Source organism: Gopherus evgoodei, chromosome 2 (genome assembly GCF_007399415.2).
Source record: "Gopherus evgoodei ecotype Sinaloan lineage chromosome 2, rGopEvg1_v1.p, whole genome shotgun sequence".
Taxonomy (NCBI): Eukaryota; Metazoa; Chordata; order Testudines; family Testudinidae; genus Gopherus; species Gopherus evgoodei.
The window spans coordinates 197,627,912-197,641,970 of record NC_044323.1 but is presented as its reverse complement, the minus strand read 5'-3'; the positions used below and the strand labels follow the sequence as shown (position 1 = coordinate 197,641,970).

The window sequence follows — 14,059 nt, the reverse complement described above, 5'->3', positions numbered from 1 at the left end:
GAATTATGCACAAAAAACCTGCATTCAAAAATAAAACAAATGTCAAACTTTAGCACCTATAAGTCCACTCAGTCCTACTTTTTGTTCAGCCAATCACTCAGACAAACAAGTTTGTTTACGTGTGCAGGAGACAATGCTGCCCACTTGTTTATGTCACCTAAAAGTGAAAACAGGCCTTCTCATGGTACCATTGTAGCTGGCATTGCAAGATATTTATTTGCCAGATACGCTAAAGATTCATTACAGACCCTGCTCCCCTGCTGCCTGGGGCTGAAGCCCTTGGGCTTCGACTTTGGCTTCCCTCTGGCATGGGGCGGCAGGGCTTAAACAGGCTCAGGCTTCAATCTCCTCTCCTGGATTTGTGTAGTAATTTTTGTTGTCAGAATGGGGTCGCAGTGCAATGAAGTTTGAGAACTCCTGCTCTAGATCTCTGAGACAAGAGCTGCTTCTATAATTCAAACTGTGTTCTCAGAAGCTATCTTATATTGCCTCTGTTACTGTAGTATATGAGTACTTCACAGTCATTCAAGTATTTATGCCCACAACACTTCTGTGAGGTGCTATTAACTTTAAACTTCTTTGGTGTCTTTCAGACCACAAAGATAGGGACATCAGTATTTGTATTATTATTAAACTAAACATAACTGATTAAAAGGCAAGTAGAGTTGCTCTTTGTATATAAGCCAAAAAATCATTCAAATGTATGCAGCTAAGCAAGGTGCCCAGATATCTGGGTTCACAGCTTGTCCTGATTGCAAAGTTGTTCTGGCTGAAACAGGGTGAAGACTGACAGGGTGCTCCCACAGTGGTTCCATCTCCTCATCTGCTGCACCATTACATGAGAGATGGAGTGGCGAGCAGGGTTAGAAGGGAAGGGATGAAAGATGGCAATGAAAAACAAAACATGTGAAAGAAGTATGTGTAATTATCCCCTCTTAGCTGGCAAGCAATCCCAATGCACATGCCCTTCCTTCTTCAAGGCAAATCACCTCCATTCCTTCCTGTCTAGCCACCAAACACACTTTCAGCTAGGGCTGTGGATTAATCACAGTTAACTCACGTGATTAACTCAAAAAATTAATCACAATTAATCACAGTTTTAATCGCACTGTTAAACAATGAGTACCAATTGAAATGTGCAATATTTTGGGTATTTTTCTACATTTTCATATATATTGTATTCTGTGTTGTAATTGAAATCAGAGTATACTATTTTTATTAACAATATTTTCAATGTAAAAAAATGACAAGCAAAATAAATAGTATTCTTTAATTCACCTCATACAAGTACTGTAGTGCAATCTCTTTGTCATGGAAGTGCAACTCACAAATGTAGATTTTGTGTGTTAAATAACTGCACTCAAAAACAAAACAATGTAAAACTTCAGAGCCTACAAGTCCACTCAGTCCTACTTCTTGTTCAGCCAATTACTAAGACAAACAAGTTTGTTTACATTTACAGGAGATAATGCTGCCCTCTTCTTGTTTACAATATCACCACAAAGTGAGAACTGGCATTCACATGGCACTTTTGTAGCCGCCATTGCAAGGTATTTACGTGCCAGTTATGCTAAACATTCATATGCTCCTTCATGCTTTAGACACCATTCTGGAGGGCATGCTTCCATCCTGCTGATGCACATTAAAAAAAACAATGCATTAATTAAAATTATGACTAAGCTCCTTGGAGGAGAATTGTATGCCCCTGCTGCGTTTTACTTGCATTCTGCCATATATTTCATGTTATAGAAGTCTTGGAAGTTGACCCAGCATGTTCATTTTAAGAACACTTTCACTACAGATTTCATAAAACACAAAGAAGGTACCGATGTGAGATTTCTAAAGATAACTATAGCACTCAATCCAAGGTTTAAGAATCTGAAGTGCCTTCCAAAACCTGAGAGGTATGAGGTGTGGAGCATGCTTTCAGAAGTCTTAAAAGAGCAACACTCCGATGCGGAAACCACAGAACTTGAACTGCCAAAAAAGAAAATCAGCCTTCTGCTCTTAACATCCGACTTAGATAATGAAAATTATCATGCGTAGGTCTGCACTGCTTTGGATTGTTATCAAGCAGAATCCATCATAAGCATGGATGCATGTCCTCTGGAATGGTGGTTGAAACATGAAGGGGACATATGAATCTTTAGCGCATCTGGCACGTAAATATCTTGCAACTCTGGCTACAACAGTGCAATGAGAACACCTGTTCTCACTTTCAGGTGACATTGTAAACAAGAAGCAGACAGCATTATCTTCTGCAAATGTAAACAAACTTGTTTAACTGAGTGATTAGCTTTACAAGAAGTAGGACTGACTCCTTTCAGGCTCTAAAATTTTACATAGTTTTATTTTTGAATGCAGGTTTTTTTGACATAATTCTACATTTGTAAGTTCAACTTTCATGATAAAGGGATTGCAGTACAGTATTAGTATTTTTCAATTCACCTATCTCTTTTGGTTTTTTACCTTACAAATACTTGTAATCAAAAATAAAGTGAGCATTGTATACTTTGCATTCTGTGTTGTAATTGAAATCAATATATTTGAAAATATAGAGACTATTCAAAAATATTTAAATAAATAGCATTTTATTATTGTTTAACAGTGTGCTTAATTGTGATTAAATTTTTTAATTGCTTGATAGCTCTACTTTCAGCCCTTCTCCCCACCCCAGACTTGACACTCCTCTCCAGCTGCCAAAATCTCCTCTCAAAGTCTCTGACTATAGTTAGAAACGCAGCCCAGGTTCATCAGAAAAGCCTGATCACCCTGCAAACCAGAATCACATAATTTTGCCCAGAAATAGCAATTGCTACTGCAATTCCTCCCTTCGTTAGAGAATAAAGGCTGAGAAAAAAGGGCCAGAGTCTCACCCAGTGTAGGCCCACTGCCTTCAATGGAACTCCTCAGATTTACATCAGCTGAGGATTTGGTCCAGAATGTTTAAGTGGTAAGCGGTTAAAAAAAAGAGCCAAGATAGTTGCTATATCTCACTCATTTCCAAATTAAAAATCAACCCAAAAAAACAACAACGACTTTTGTCACAAATACAGGGTTAACAATGCTTCATTATAGGATCAAGTAGCTGGGGAAACTAGGCTGCTATTCAAAACATAGTTCTCAAATAATTTCAAATGGCCTATAGTAGATAGATGAAAACAACTGCATGATTCATTCAGTCTTAAAAAACTAGTGATTCCTCATGCATTAATTGCTTTATGAACTAAGTTATTCCTAAAGTGGGAATGGGTCCCACTAGGGCTTCTAATCACAGAAAAAGGGAAGATTTCTGAGTGCAGGGACTACCCTGAGGCTGTACTCCCATTACAGCCTGCTTCACCCTTTTTCTGATCAATATAAGACAGAAGGGAGGCAGCGAAGACTAGGAGCACAGATGGAGTTTTAAAGAAATCTCTACCATGCAACTCGTAGTGCTTCATGGGCAAGCTGGTGACTGAGAGGAACAGCAAGCGACTCCCACACTCATTGAGAAAGGTTACATAGCCCTCGTCCAGATTAACCCGCGGCATCGGCGGGTTAAAATCGATTGCTCGGGGAGCGATATATCGCGTCTAGTCTGGACGCGATGTATCGATCCCCGAGCGCGCTTACATCGATTCCGGAACTCCATCAACCCGAACGGAGTTCCGGAATCGACACGGAGAGCCGCGGACATCGATGCAGCGCCGTCCAGACGGGTGAGTACCTCGATTTTAGAAATTTGACTTCAGCTACGTTATTCCCGTAGCTGAAGTTGCGTATCTAAAATCGATTTTAATATCTAGTCTGGACGTGGCCATAGTGTTCAGTGGGAAAGATGGCAAAGGTGGTCTCAGGAGCCAGGACTGAGATTCAATGAAGAGGAAAGGCAGGAGCAGAATTAAGTTGGCACCCTCCCCTCACCTCAGCGTTCTTAGGGTTCTATAAAGATTTATATTATATTAATTATTTTATATTTTATATTATATAATATCATATCATAAGGAACACAAATTTCTAAAAAGGTTTAAGTATTAGTGTTAAGGTCCCACTTCTAAAGAACAAAAAAGAGGGAAACCTCTGAAAGTTAGGTATCTGCCCTACAAAATTAGAGTAGGTGAACTCACATGTCACCCCTAAACATAGCACATAATTTTTCCTGTTACACTTCTCCCATGGCAGAAGTCCTGCATACATATGCAATATGTTTAGGTATTACTTTTAAGACAAACTGAAGATGCATCAAATAATAGAATGAACCAATGTTACCTTCAATTTCCAAAATTAAACATGCATGCAACATATGGAGGAATGATGGGGTTAGCTTTCAAGCCTAAAGGTAAATTCTTTGTAATCATATCTAACATCTTATATCACAGAAGGATCACTGACAGTATTAAACATCGAAGTGCTAATTATTTTGGCAAAGTCCTTAACAAATATTAACTAACCCTTGCAGTACTCCTCTTAAGCTAGCTATCCATTTTTATTCAAGGAGAAACAGAAATTCAGAAAGATATTAAAGCCAGATTTTCCCCTTGGGAGCTCAAAACCAGCCCATATATCCATATTTAGGACAAATACACAGGGCCTGATTTGGACTTTTGCTGAGCATCTGCAACTCTCATTGACTTGAGAATGGTGGCCTGCATGACTAGCCCATAAAAAGGATTAGAACTCAGGAATTTCTGGTGCTTGGATCAGTGCTCAGACCACTACATGATGCTGTCTCTTACAAGTATCAGCATATTTCAGAGAGACAGTGAAAAAAGCACCAATAGTAAGAGTACAGTCTAAATTGCGAACTGCAAAAAGTACTGTTTTCATGTTGTTACATTTAAAGAAAAAAATCCTGCAAAAAGCAAGTAGATCTTTGGCCAGTCTTACCCGGGTCTGAGTAGAGTACAGGGCTTTCGAGAGGGCCTTCATGATCTTTCTCCTTTTCTTTCTGGTGACATACATTCAACAGGAATATTACAGTGGAAATGAACATTTACATAGTTGAGCAGATTAATTCTAGCACCATAAATCTGTATAATATCATCAGTACAAAAATAATAACCAAAAAAGGCTTAAAAGGCCATCTAGCATCTTGGGATTTTGCTTCCCAGGGAGAACTAGAAATGAGAGAGATAATGGAGGGCTGGGTTTATCTTCTTACTCAAACCAAAAGAAAGAAGAGACTCCAATCAGCCTCGCCTCTGGATCCCTAGGTAGCTTAGGGTGTCTGAGATATAGACTATAGACTATAACCTACTTGACTTTGTCTCATATAGTGCTAAGCAGAACATTTGGACATAAAAAAAAACAGCCCCATTTCAGGTGAATGTAAAGACAAATTTGCCAATTAGCTAAAATGACCTTTTTTCTAAAAATGCTTTTTATTGGGGGGGGGGAAGATGTCTCATTTTGTTGCTTTTGTTTCTGCCACTTCAACAAAAACAAAGATATAAAATCTGGGTTCAACATCTTTCAGTCATTTGGTAGGGGATGCAGTAAACTTGGGGGAGCGGGAAGAAGGCATTCAAGTGGGAAATAACAAATTCAGAACTTAATCCCTTAGCACGTAATCACAGAACATGCTAGTTGTGATTTATGCCATGAGAGCTTTTCATAGGCGCATGAAGATTAGAACGTGTTGAAATTTTTCAAAATTTGACATTCAACATTTTTTAAAAATTAGGAAAATCTTGAAACATTCACAGTTTTTTTCTACCAGCTATAGCATCAGAATTTTTCAAGTGTTGACATTTCAAATTTTCAGTAAAAGAGGTAAATTTTAAAAAATTGCTACATTTCCACACCTCATTATGAGGTCCTAGAGACTTTAGAGCTACTTAGTGTCATTAAGGAACTGGATCTGTTACTCTACTTACTTTTTACGATAAACAACAGTGACGCTGATGATCAGTATGGTGACCAGTAGTAATAATGAGGCAGCAGCCCCTCCAGCAATGAGCAAAATATGCCAGTGATGATCCAAAGTTGCTAGAAGATAATAATAAAGATCATCAACAGTTTGAAGAGGCAGGAATTCTTCACTTTCCACTAAGGTTCAAATCAACAGTTATATGAATAAAAACATATTAAGTGAAAGCTAAAGGGGAAAATGAGACTGGCCCTCCCTGCCACCCCTCAGGCCCCAAGAGCACCTTTGTTTCTGAGGTTCTCAGCAGAGTTTACATTGATATCACAGAAGGCGAGAGACCACAATACAGAGATAGGGACTAAACAATGCATCACATAGCTTATTTTCTTTCCCCACTGAGGAAACCAGAGTCTGATATCACGAACAAGATCTCTTCAGGTAGAAATAATAAAAATACTGCATGCTAGTTGTGTAAAAGTTATTGCAGAACCAGATATGGCCTATGATTTTACTCTACAGATGTTATCGTAAACAAATAGTCCAACAATCTCTCAAAACTCAGCCTCCTGGCCTCATGACTGAAAACAACCAATAGCTTTGCCATCTCTTCAGAGACCCCAAAAAGGTTGCCACAGTCAACATTACATTGTCAACATTTGCCAATAGATACTAGTACACAATCATGCTAGTTATTTCCTATGCTTACTATATGGGAAACTGTTTTAACAAGCATTTCCACAAAAATGTGTCCCTATGATAGATCCCATGTCCTGGGACTTTTGTTTGAAGAAAGATTGGAGAACCTATTCATCTGTTTTACTATTTAAACAAAGACACTTTCTGAGAACCATAACCAAGGTGAGAAGTACTTTATAATCAATATTACATTAGACTTTCCTTGAAATGTTTAGATTTTATTTCTGAAAATCTTACTGGGCCAGACCCAAACTGTAACCCAGGAGCACTCAAATAGCCAATGAGAGAGGGTAAAGATGGTTTTAAGACACATGTGCGCCCCCAATCCTGAGACTGCCCTGCACACACTCTATTTATATAGTGCCCATCATCTGAGCACCACAAATGATAATATATTCTCACAACACTCCTGACAGGTAAGAGATGATTACCCCAATTTTACAAATGGGAAAATTGAAGCACAGAGGGGAAGTGACTTGCCCAGGGCCTCTCAGAGTCTGTCTGGGCAAAAATCACATTGGGAAAGAAAGCTACTAGAACCTCTTCTGAGATAGTGCTTGGGGTGTGCTACAGACCGCCGGGATCTGATCTGGATATGGATAGAAACCTCTTTCATGTTTTTAATGAAGTAATCACTAATGGGAATTATGAGATCATGGGAGACTTTAACTTCCCAGATATAGACTGGAGGACAAGTGCTAGTAAGAATAATAGGGCTCAGATTTTTCTGGATCTGATAGCTGATGGATTTCTTCACCAAGTAGTTGAAGTTCCAACAAGAGGGGATGCCATTTTAGATTTGGTTTTGGTGAGGAGCGAGGACCTCACAGAAGAAATGGTTGTAGGGGACAACCTTGGTTCGAGTGACCATGAGCTAATTTAGTTCAAACTAGATGAAAGGATAAACAAAAATAGATCTGGGACTAGGGTTTTTTACTTCAAAAGGGCTAACTTTAAAGAATTAAGGAAATTAGTTAGGGAAGTGGATTGGACTGAAGAACTTGTGGATCTAAATGCAGAGGAGGCCTGGAATTACTTTAAGTCGAAGCTGCAGAAACTATCTGAAGCCTGCATCCCAAGAAAGGGGGAAAAAAACATAGGCAGGAGTTGTAGACCAAGCTGGATGAGCAAGCATCTCAGAGAGGTGATTAAGAAAAAGCAGAAAGCCTACAAGGAGTGGAAGATGGGTGGGATTAGCAAGGAAAGTACCTTAGTGAGGTCAGAACATGTAGGGATAAAGTGAGAAAGGCTAAAAGTCATGTAGAGTTGGACCTTGCAAAGGGAATTAAAACCAATAGTAAAAGGTTCTATAGCCATATAAATAAGAAGAAAACAAAGAATGAATAAGTGGGACCGCTAAACACAGAAGATGGAATGGAGGTTAAGGATAACCTAGGCATGGCCCAATATCTAAATAAGTACTTTGCCTCAGTCTTTAATAAGGCTAATGAGGAGCTTAGGGATAATGGAAGGAAGACAAATGGGAATAAGGATATGGAGGTGGATATTACCACATCTGAGGTAGAAGCCAAACTTGAACAGCTTAATGGGACAAAATCGGAGGGCCCAGATAATCTTCATCCAAGAATATTAAAGGAACTGGCACATGAAATTGCAAGCCCATTAGCAAGAATTTTTAATCAATCAGTAAACTCAGGGGTTGTACCATATGACTGGAGAATTGCTAACATAGTTCTTATCTTTAAGAAACGGAAAAAAAGTGATCCGAGTAACTATAGGCCTGTTAGTTTGACATCTGTAGTATGTAAGGTCTTGGAAAAAAATTTGAAGGAGAAAGTAGTTAAGGACATTGAGGTCAATGGTAATTGGGACAAATTACAACATGGTTTTACAAAAGGTAGATCGTGTCAAACCAACCTGACCTCCTTCTTTGAGAAGGTGACAGATTATTTAGACAAAGGAAATGCAGTAGATCTAATTTACCTCGATTTCAGTAAGGCATTTGACACAGTTCCACATGGGGAATTATTAGTTAAATTGGAAAAGATGGGGATGAATATGAAAATTGAAAGGTGGATAAGGAACTGGTTAAAGGAGAGACTACAACAGGTCGTACAGAAAGGTGAACTGTCAGGCTGGAAGGAGGTTACTAGTGGAGTTCCTCAAGGATCAGTTTTGGGACCAATCTTATTTAACCTTTTTATTGCTGACCTTGGCACAAAAGGCGGGAACGTGCTAATAAAGTTTGCGGATGACACAAAGCTGGGAGGTATTGCTAACACAGAGAAGGATGGGAATATCATACAGGAAGATCTGGATGACCTTGTAAACTGGAGTAATAGTAATAGGATGAAATTTAATAGTGAAAAGTGCAAGGTCATGCATTTAGGGATTAATAATAAGAATTTTAGTTATAAATTGGGGACACATCAGTTGGAAGCAACAGAGGAGGAGAAGGACCTTGGAATATTGGTTGATCACAGGATGACTATGAGCCGCGAATGTGATATGGCCCTTAAAAAAGCTAATGAAGTTTTAGGATGCATCAGGCGAGGTATTTCCAGCAAAGATAAGGAGGTGTTAGTACCGTTATACAAGGCACTGGTGAGACCTCATCTGGAATACTGTGTGCAGTTCTGGTCTCCCATTTTTAAGAAGGATGAATTCAAACTGGAACAGGTTCAGAGAGGGGCTACTAGGATGATCCGAGGAATGGAAAACCTGTCTTATGAAAGGAGACTCAAAGAACTTGGCTTGTTTAGCCTAACTGAAAGAAGGTTGAGGGGGGATATGCTTGCTCTTTATAAATATATCAGAGGGATTAATATTAGGGAGGGAGAGGAATTATTTAAGCTTAGTACCAATGTAGACACAAGAACAAATGGGTATAAACTGGACACTAGGAAGTTTAGACTTGAAATTAGACGAAGGTTTCTAACCATTAGAGGAGTGAAGTTCTGGAACAGCCTTCCAAGGGGAGTAGTGGGGGCAAAAGACATATCTGGCTTTAAGACTAAGCTTGATAAGTTTATGCAAGGGATGGTATGATGGGATAGCTTAATTTTGCAATTGATCTTTGATTATCAGCAGGTAAGTATGCCAGTGGTCGGTGATGGGATGTTAGATGGGATGGGATCTGAGTTACTGCAGAGAATTCTTTCCTGAGTGCTGGCTGGTGAGTCTTGCCCACATGCTCAGGGTTTAGCTGATCGCCATATTTGGGGTCGGGAAGGAATTTTCCTCCAGGGCAGATTGGCAGAGGCCCTGGAGGTTTTTCGCCTTCCTCTGCAGCCTGGGGCATGAGTCACTTGCTGGTGCATTCTCTGCAGCTTGAGGTCTTCAAACCACTATTTGAAGACTTCAATAACTCAGACATAGGTTAGGAGTTCGTTATAGAAGTGGATGGGTAGGATTCTGTGGCCTGCTTTGTGCAGGAGGTCAGACTAGATGATCATATTGGTCCCTTCTGACTCTAAAGTATATGAGTCTAAAAACTCTGTGGCAGTGCCAGGAACTGAACCCAAATTTCTTGAGTCTCAGTCCAGTGTCTCAGGCCTACAACCATCCCTCTTCAGTACTGTTTACTAGTGAACTACAGTAGTTCTACTGAATAGATTTTCCTCATACTCTTGATACTGATTTTGATTAAAAGAAGCAGGAAAAAACATATGTTAAACCACAGAGCTTCTAATCAGCCTTTGTGCAGCCCACAACAATGCACTGCTTCCTCCTCCTATGGGCAGGCACTGGGGCACACCCAGACAGCACAAGCTGTTAACAGCAGCATATGCATTAGCCAGCTCTTTTCACCTCCTATGCCGTAGGGAGTCAGTGTGTGAACAGACACACCACCCTGTCAACCCGACTGGTGGGAGGGATTCTGTCCAGCTATTTGCATAGGAACCAGATACTGCCTTATACATTCTTCTGCTTTTTTTGCCTCTGTGCATATAGATCTAGCCCAATGTAAACAGAATGCAAAAACAAATAACCTTACTGTTTTCAAACTCTGAAGTAACACAGAAATGAAAGTCACGAACAGTAAGGAAGACATGGGCTGAGAAAGGCAAATATTGGATTTGTTAAAAATGGAGACTTTTAATATATGGGCTATATTAGCTATATTATACTATATATCAGGAGTTCTCAAACAGTGATCCAGGAAACCAGGTTGGTCACATAGTGCTGTCTCTTCCTGGTTTCCATCTGTTAAAATGTATTAAAAGACAGTTGAAGTTGAGGGGGGGTGGGTGTGCAAGGCTGGTTTTGGGGTGAAGATGCAATGTGCAAGGTTGGCTGCTCCCTCTGATGGTCCATCCGCACAGCCCCTGCTGCATGCTGGATCTTGGCCAGCAGGACCCTGCCCCACATCCTGTTTCCAGACGGCACTGGCTGCACGCTGCAAGTGGCAGTGGCTGGTGAGTTCAGGCAGCTGCCAGGCAGCAGCTAGTTACATGTTGCCTCCGCTGCTCACTAATCATCCCTTTACATGTTCCCCCTCTCTCTGCTTTACCCTTTCCCCCTGCCATCCCACTGCTCCTCCATATCCCCACTGGCGGTGTGCGTCTCGCTCCCAGTGTTGTGCAGAGAAGCAGCCCGTCCAGAGTCCTCAGCTCACCAACAGCCTGGCCAGGAGGCTGCTTCCTTCCCCTACTGCCTCTGGTTGAGCCAACACCCCAGGAAAGCCCAAGACCCTCCAATCCAGGGCGCTGGCCAGGAGGAGCAAAGCCCTGCATGTGCTAAAGCCCTGAACAGCACTGGCACAGGGAAGCCTCTAACTCTGGGAGGGAGGGGGGCAAGCAATTTCCAGCCTGTTCATGCCCCAACCCTGCAGGTTCCACAGCAGCTGCCAGGTCCAGAGCTTAGCACCCTCTTCACCTGACCCCTTCCACTCCACCCTGGGTCCTGCCCTCAGGAACTTGGATTCTTCCCCTAGGCACCCTCACCTGCTGAGTCACCTCTGTGGCAGGGTTTCCTGAAACCCCTTCAGTCAGCTTCCCTGATGCACAATGCATCTTTAGGGCTTAACCCCTCCTTGTCCGTGCTGTAGCCAAAGGGTTATGTTGGTGGTCAACAGCAGCCTTGAGGTATTAGCAGCCTTTTGACATTTTGCAGGCAGGAATGGGGCAGTGGGGTGAAGAGATGAGCTCTGCAAAGACCAGGCCAGGTCACCCCTTCCCACCCTTTCTCCTCCCCCATGGCTTGAAGCAGCTCCCAGCCCTTCCCTCCCACACAGTGCCAAAAGGCTGCTGCTGGCCACATTCTGGTGTGAACCCTGGCAGAAATACGGCATGGGGGGGGGCATGTGAACCTATGCTCCCCCTCCCCCTACATGTTGTCTCAGGAAGATGCGGCACTGGGAGAGGCAGGTCCATCCCGGGGTCCCAGCTAGGCATGGAGGATGGAGAGCACTGGGCAGGGAGGGTTGGGTCAGTTGGTCACACACACACTCAGTGTGAGAGCGGTGTACAGAAGAGTGTGTGGCACCTCTCCTCAGGTGAACCCTAAAGCCTTAAAGATAAGAAGGTAAGTAAAAAGAATCCAACTACACAGTATTTAAAAAAAAAAACCAGGGGCACAGTCAACTTGATCTTAATTTGAATGTTTGTATTGCATAGTTATGATTGATTTAATTCTTTTGCATAAAAATTATTTAGCGCTACAATGACATCTATTGCAAAGATTTATGAAATTAAACACTAATTCTAACTATTATACTAAACAAAAAACTGGCAGCTGGCAGCAACTTTTCCAATTTAAAGATACTTTATGAGCTTTCTAGAATTAAAATAAGGTACTTAACATGAACATCTTACATTCCCTGTATCCTACAATAGATCCATACCATAGCAAATGCCCTACAATCCTTTTGAATGGTAGAGGCACAGATTCCATAGCACATTGGTGCTTTAGAAAATAAAACATCTGAGCTGTACTAAGTTTGGATTTTAGATTTCACACTTTGCAAAACAAGTACAAGAGGTTTGAAGTCTTTGTGAGATCAATCATCACTGAAACTCAAGTGTGCTACTGCGGTTAAACCAAGTCACCAGGAGAAGATATGATACACTACACAGGCTACAGCCTCAGAAACATTAAACATATTCAACTTGAAAGATGGAAAATTTTACTTCTAATAATATGGAAATCAGTGCAACATTAAAAATTCATTCCAATGATATTATTGTGTTTTGGGTTTTTTTTTTGGGGGGGGGGGTTGTTTTTTTTTATTTTTACAGGCACTTCTCAAAGTTGCACCTCACTTTAATCCCCTGACTGAAAATACCTCCAGCAGTGCTCACAGGTAGCTCAAGGTCTCTTAGCCACTCATTACTTCCCCCTTTGTGGTCTCTTTACTATATCTCCCTTTTAACACTCTCAAAAACCAACTTTAAAACAAAATGTCTAAATATAATATAGCAGATGTACCTTGGTATAATAATGACACTCCGACCTTTTATAGGCAACATTTTCAAACTTGCGTGCCTACAAGTTTGCCACATAGGGCCAGATGCTCAGTAAGTGTAACTCAGTGCAGAACAGATGCACTTCTGGCCCTTAAATCCTTATTTAAGCACCTAAAAAACTTGCCTGGTTTTCAGAAAGAAGAGAGAGAAATCCCACAGCTACCCAGACCTTTTCTGTCTTCCTTTGTTTAGATTAGAAATAAATTGTTATACCACCTTTTGTAAAGATCTCTCTTGTGATGGGCAGACAGAGAAATAAGCAGCACAAAAGTAGTGAACTTTGCCAGCACTTTAAACCTAGGTGGTTAAAAGATCTGAAACAGCATCCCTACAAATGACACTTTTCCTGCAGAACAATAGACAGCCTTAGATCACTCCACCACAAACCAGAAATTGAACTTTCTGAGGTCTGCTGAACACAGCCAAGATTGCTTGTTTAAAAATAAAATAATATTATCAATTTAGCCAATATATTCAGCCCTGTGTCCCTATTACTGTAACCCTTCTCTATATTGTATACAGCAATCTAGCCGTCATGTCACATCTTTAGCCAGATTGTAAGAGTTTAGGGACAGAGGAAGTCTTTTATCTGATTGTAGAGCATCCCATACAATGGGGGATTCCAAGTGTTATTGTAACACAAATAAACCAATACATGCAACTAATAAGGATAGACTGGGAAAAAATCAAAGTATTAAGCGGGTCACACTCTCTCACTCCTGTGAGAAAATGTCAAGCTGTAGCATGCGGACTTCTAATGACAAATGTTGTATGAGCCTTCCATGGTATATTTTCTTACTTTGCTTATACTCCTCCTGATTTTGACAGGAAGTGCACGGTGTGATTTCTGTTTGCAAAAAGAGACGAAGAAATGCACATTTAGAAAAGGGGAAACACTTATTTTCCCACAGTATTTTCTCTCTCATAATCCAAGTATGTCTGTTTCTATGGTTTCAACTCTGCAAATGACTCCCAAATCTATTTATCTGCCCCGTCCGATGCTGCTCTGTCCAGTTTCTCTGTTTCCAAAATTGTCAGACATTTTCTCCACAATGGCCAACCATCTTCTCAAACTCAGTCTCAG

At 40.9% G+C, this 14,059-nt stretch overlaps 1 protein-coding gene across 1 annotated transcript in view; it reads right to left on the bottom strand.

Annotated features, from left to right (window-relative positions):
* CD226 (CD226 molecule) overlaps positions 1–14,059 on the bottom strand; it is a 76,100-nt gene that overhangs the window by 12,932 nt on the left and 49,109 nt on the right. Inside the window, exons 5-6 of the mRNA XM_030552665.1 lie at positions 5,859–5,970; positions 4,870–4,930 (exon numbers count right to left, since the gene is read on the bottom strand). Coding sequence (XP_030408525.1) covers positions 4,870–4,930; positions 5,859–5,970 — 173 coding nt within the window. The remainder of the gene's footprint in view (positions 1–4,869; positions 4,931–5,858; positions 5,971–14,059) is intronic.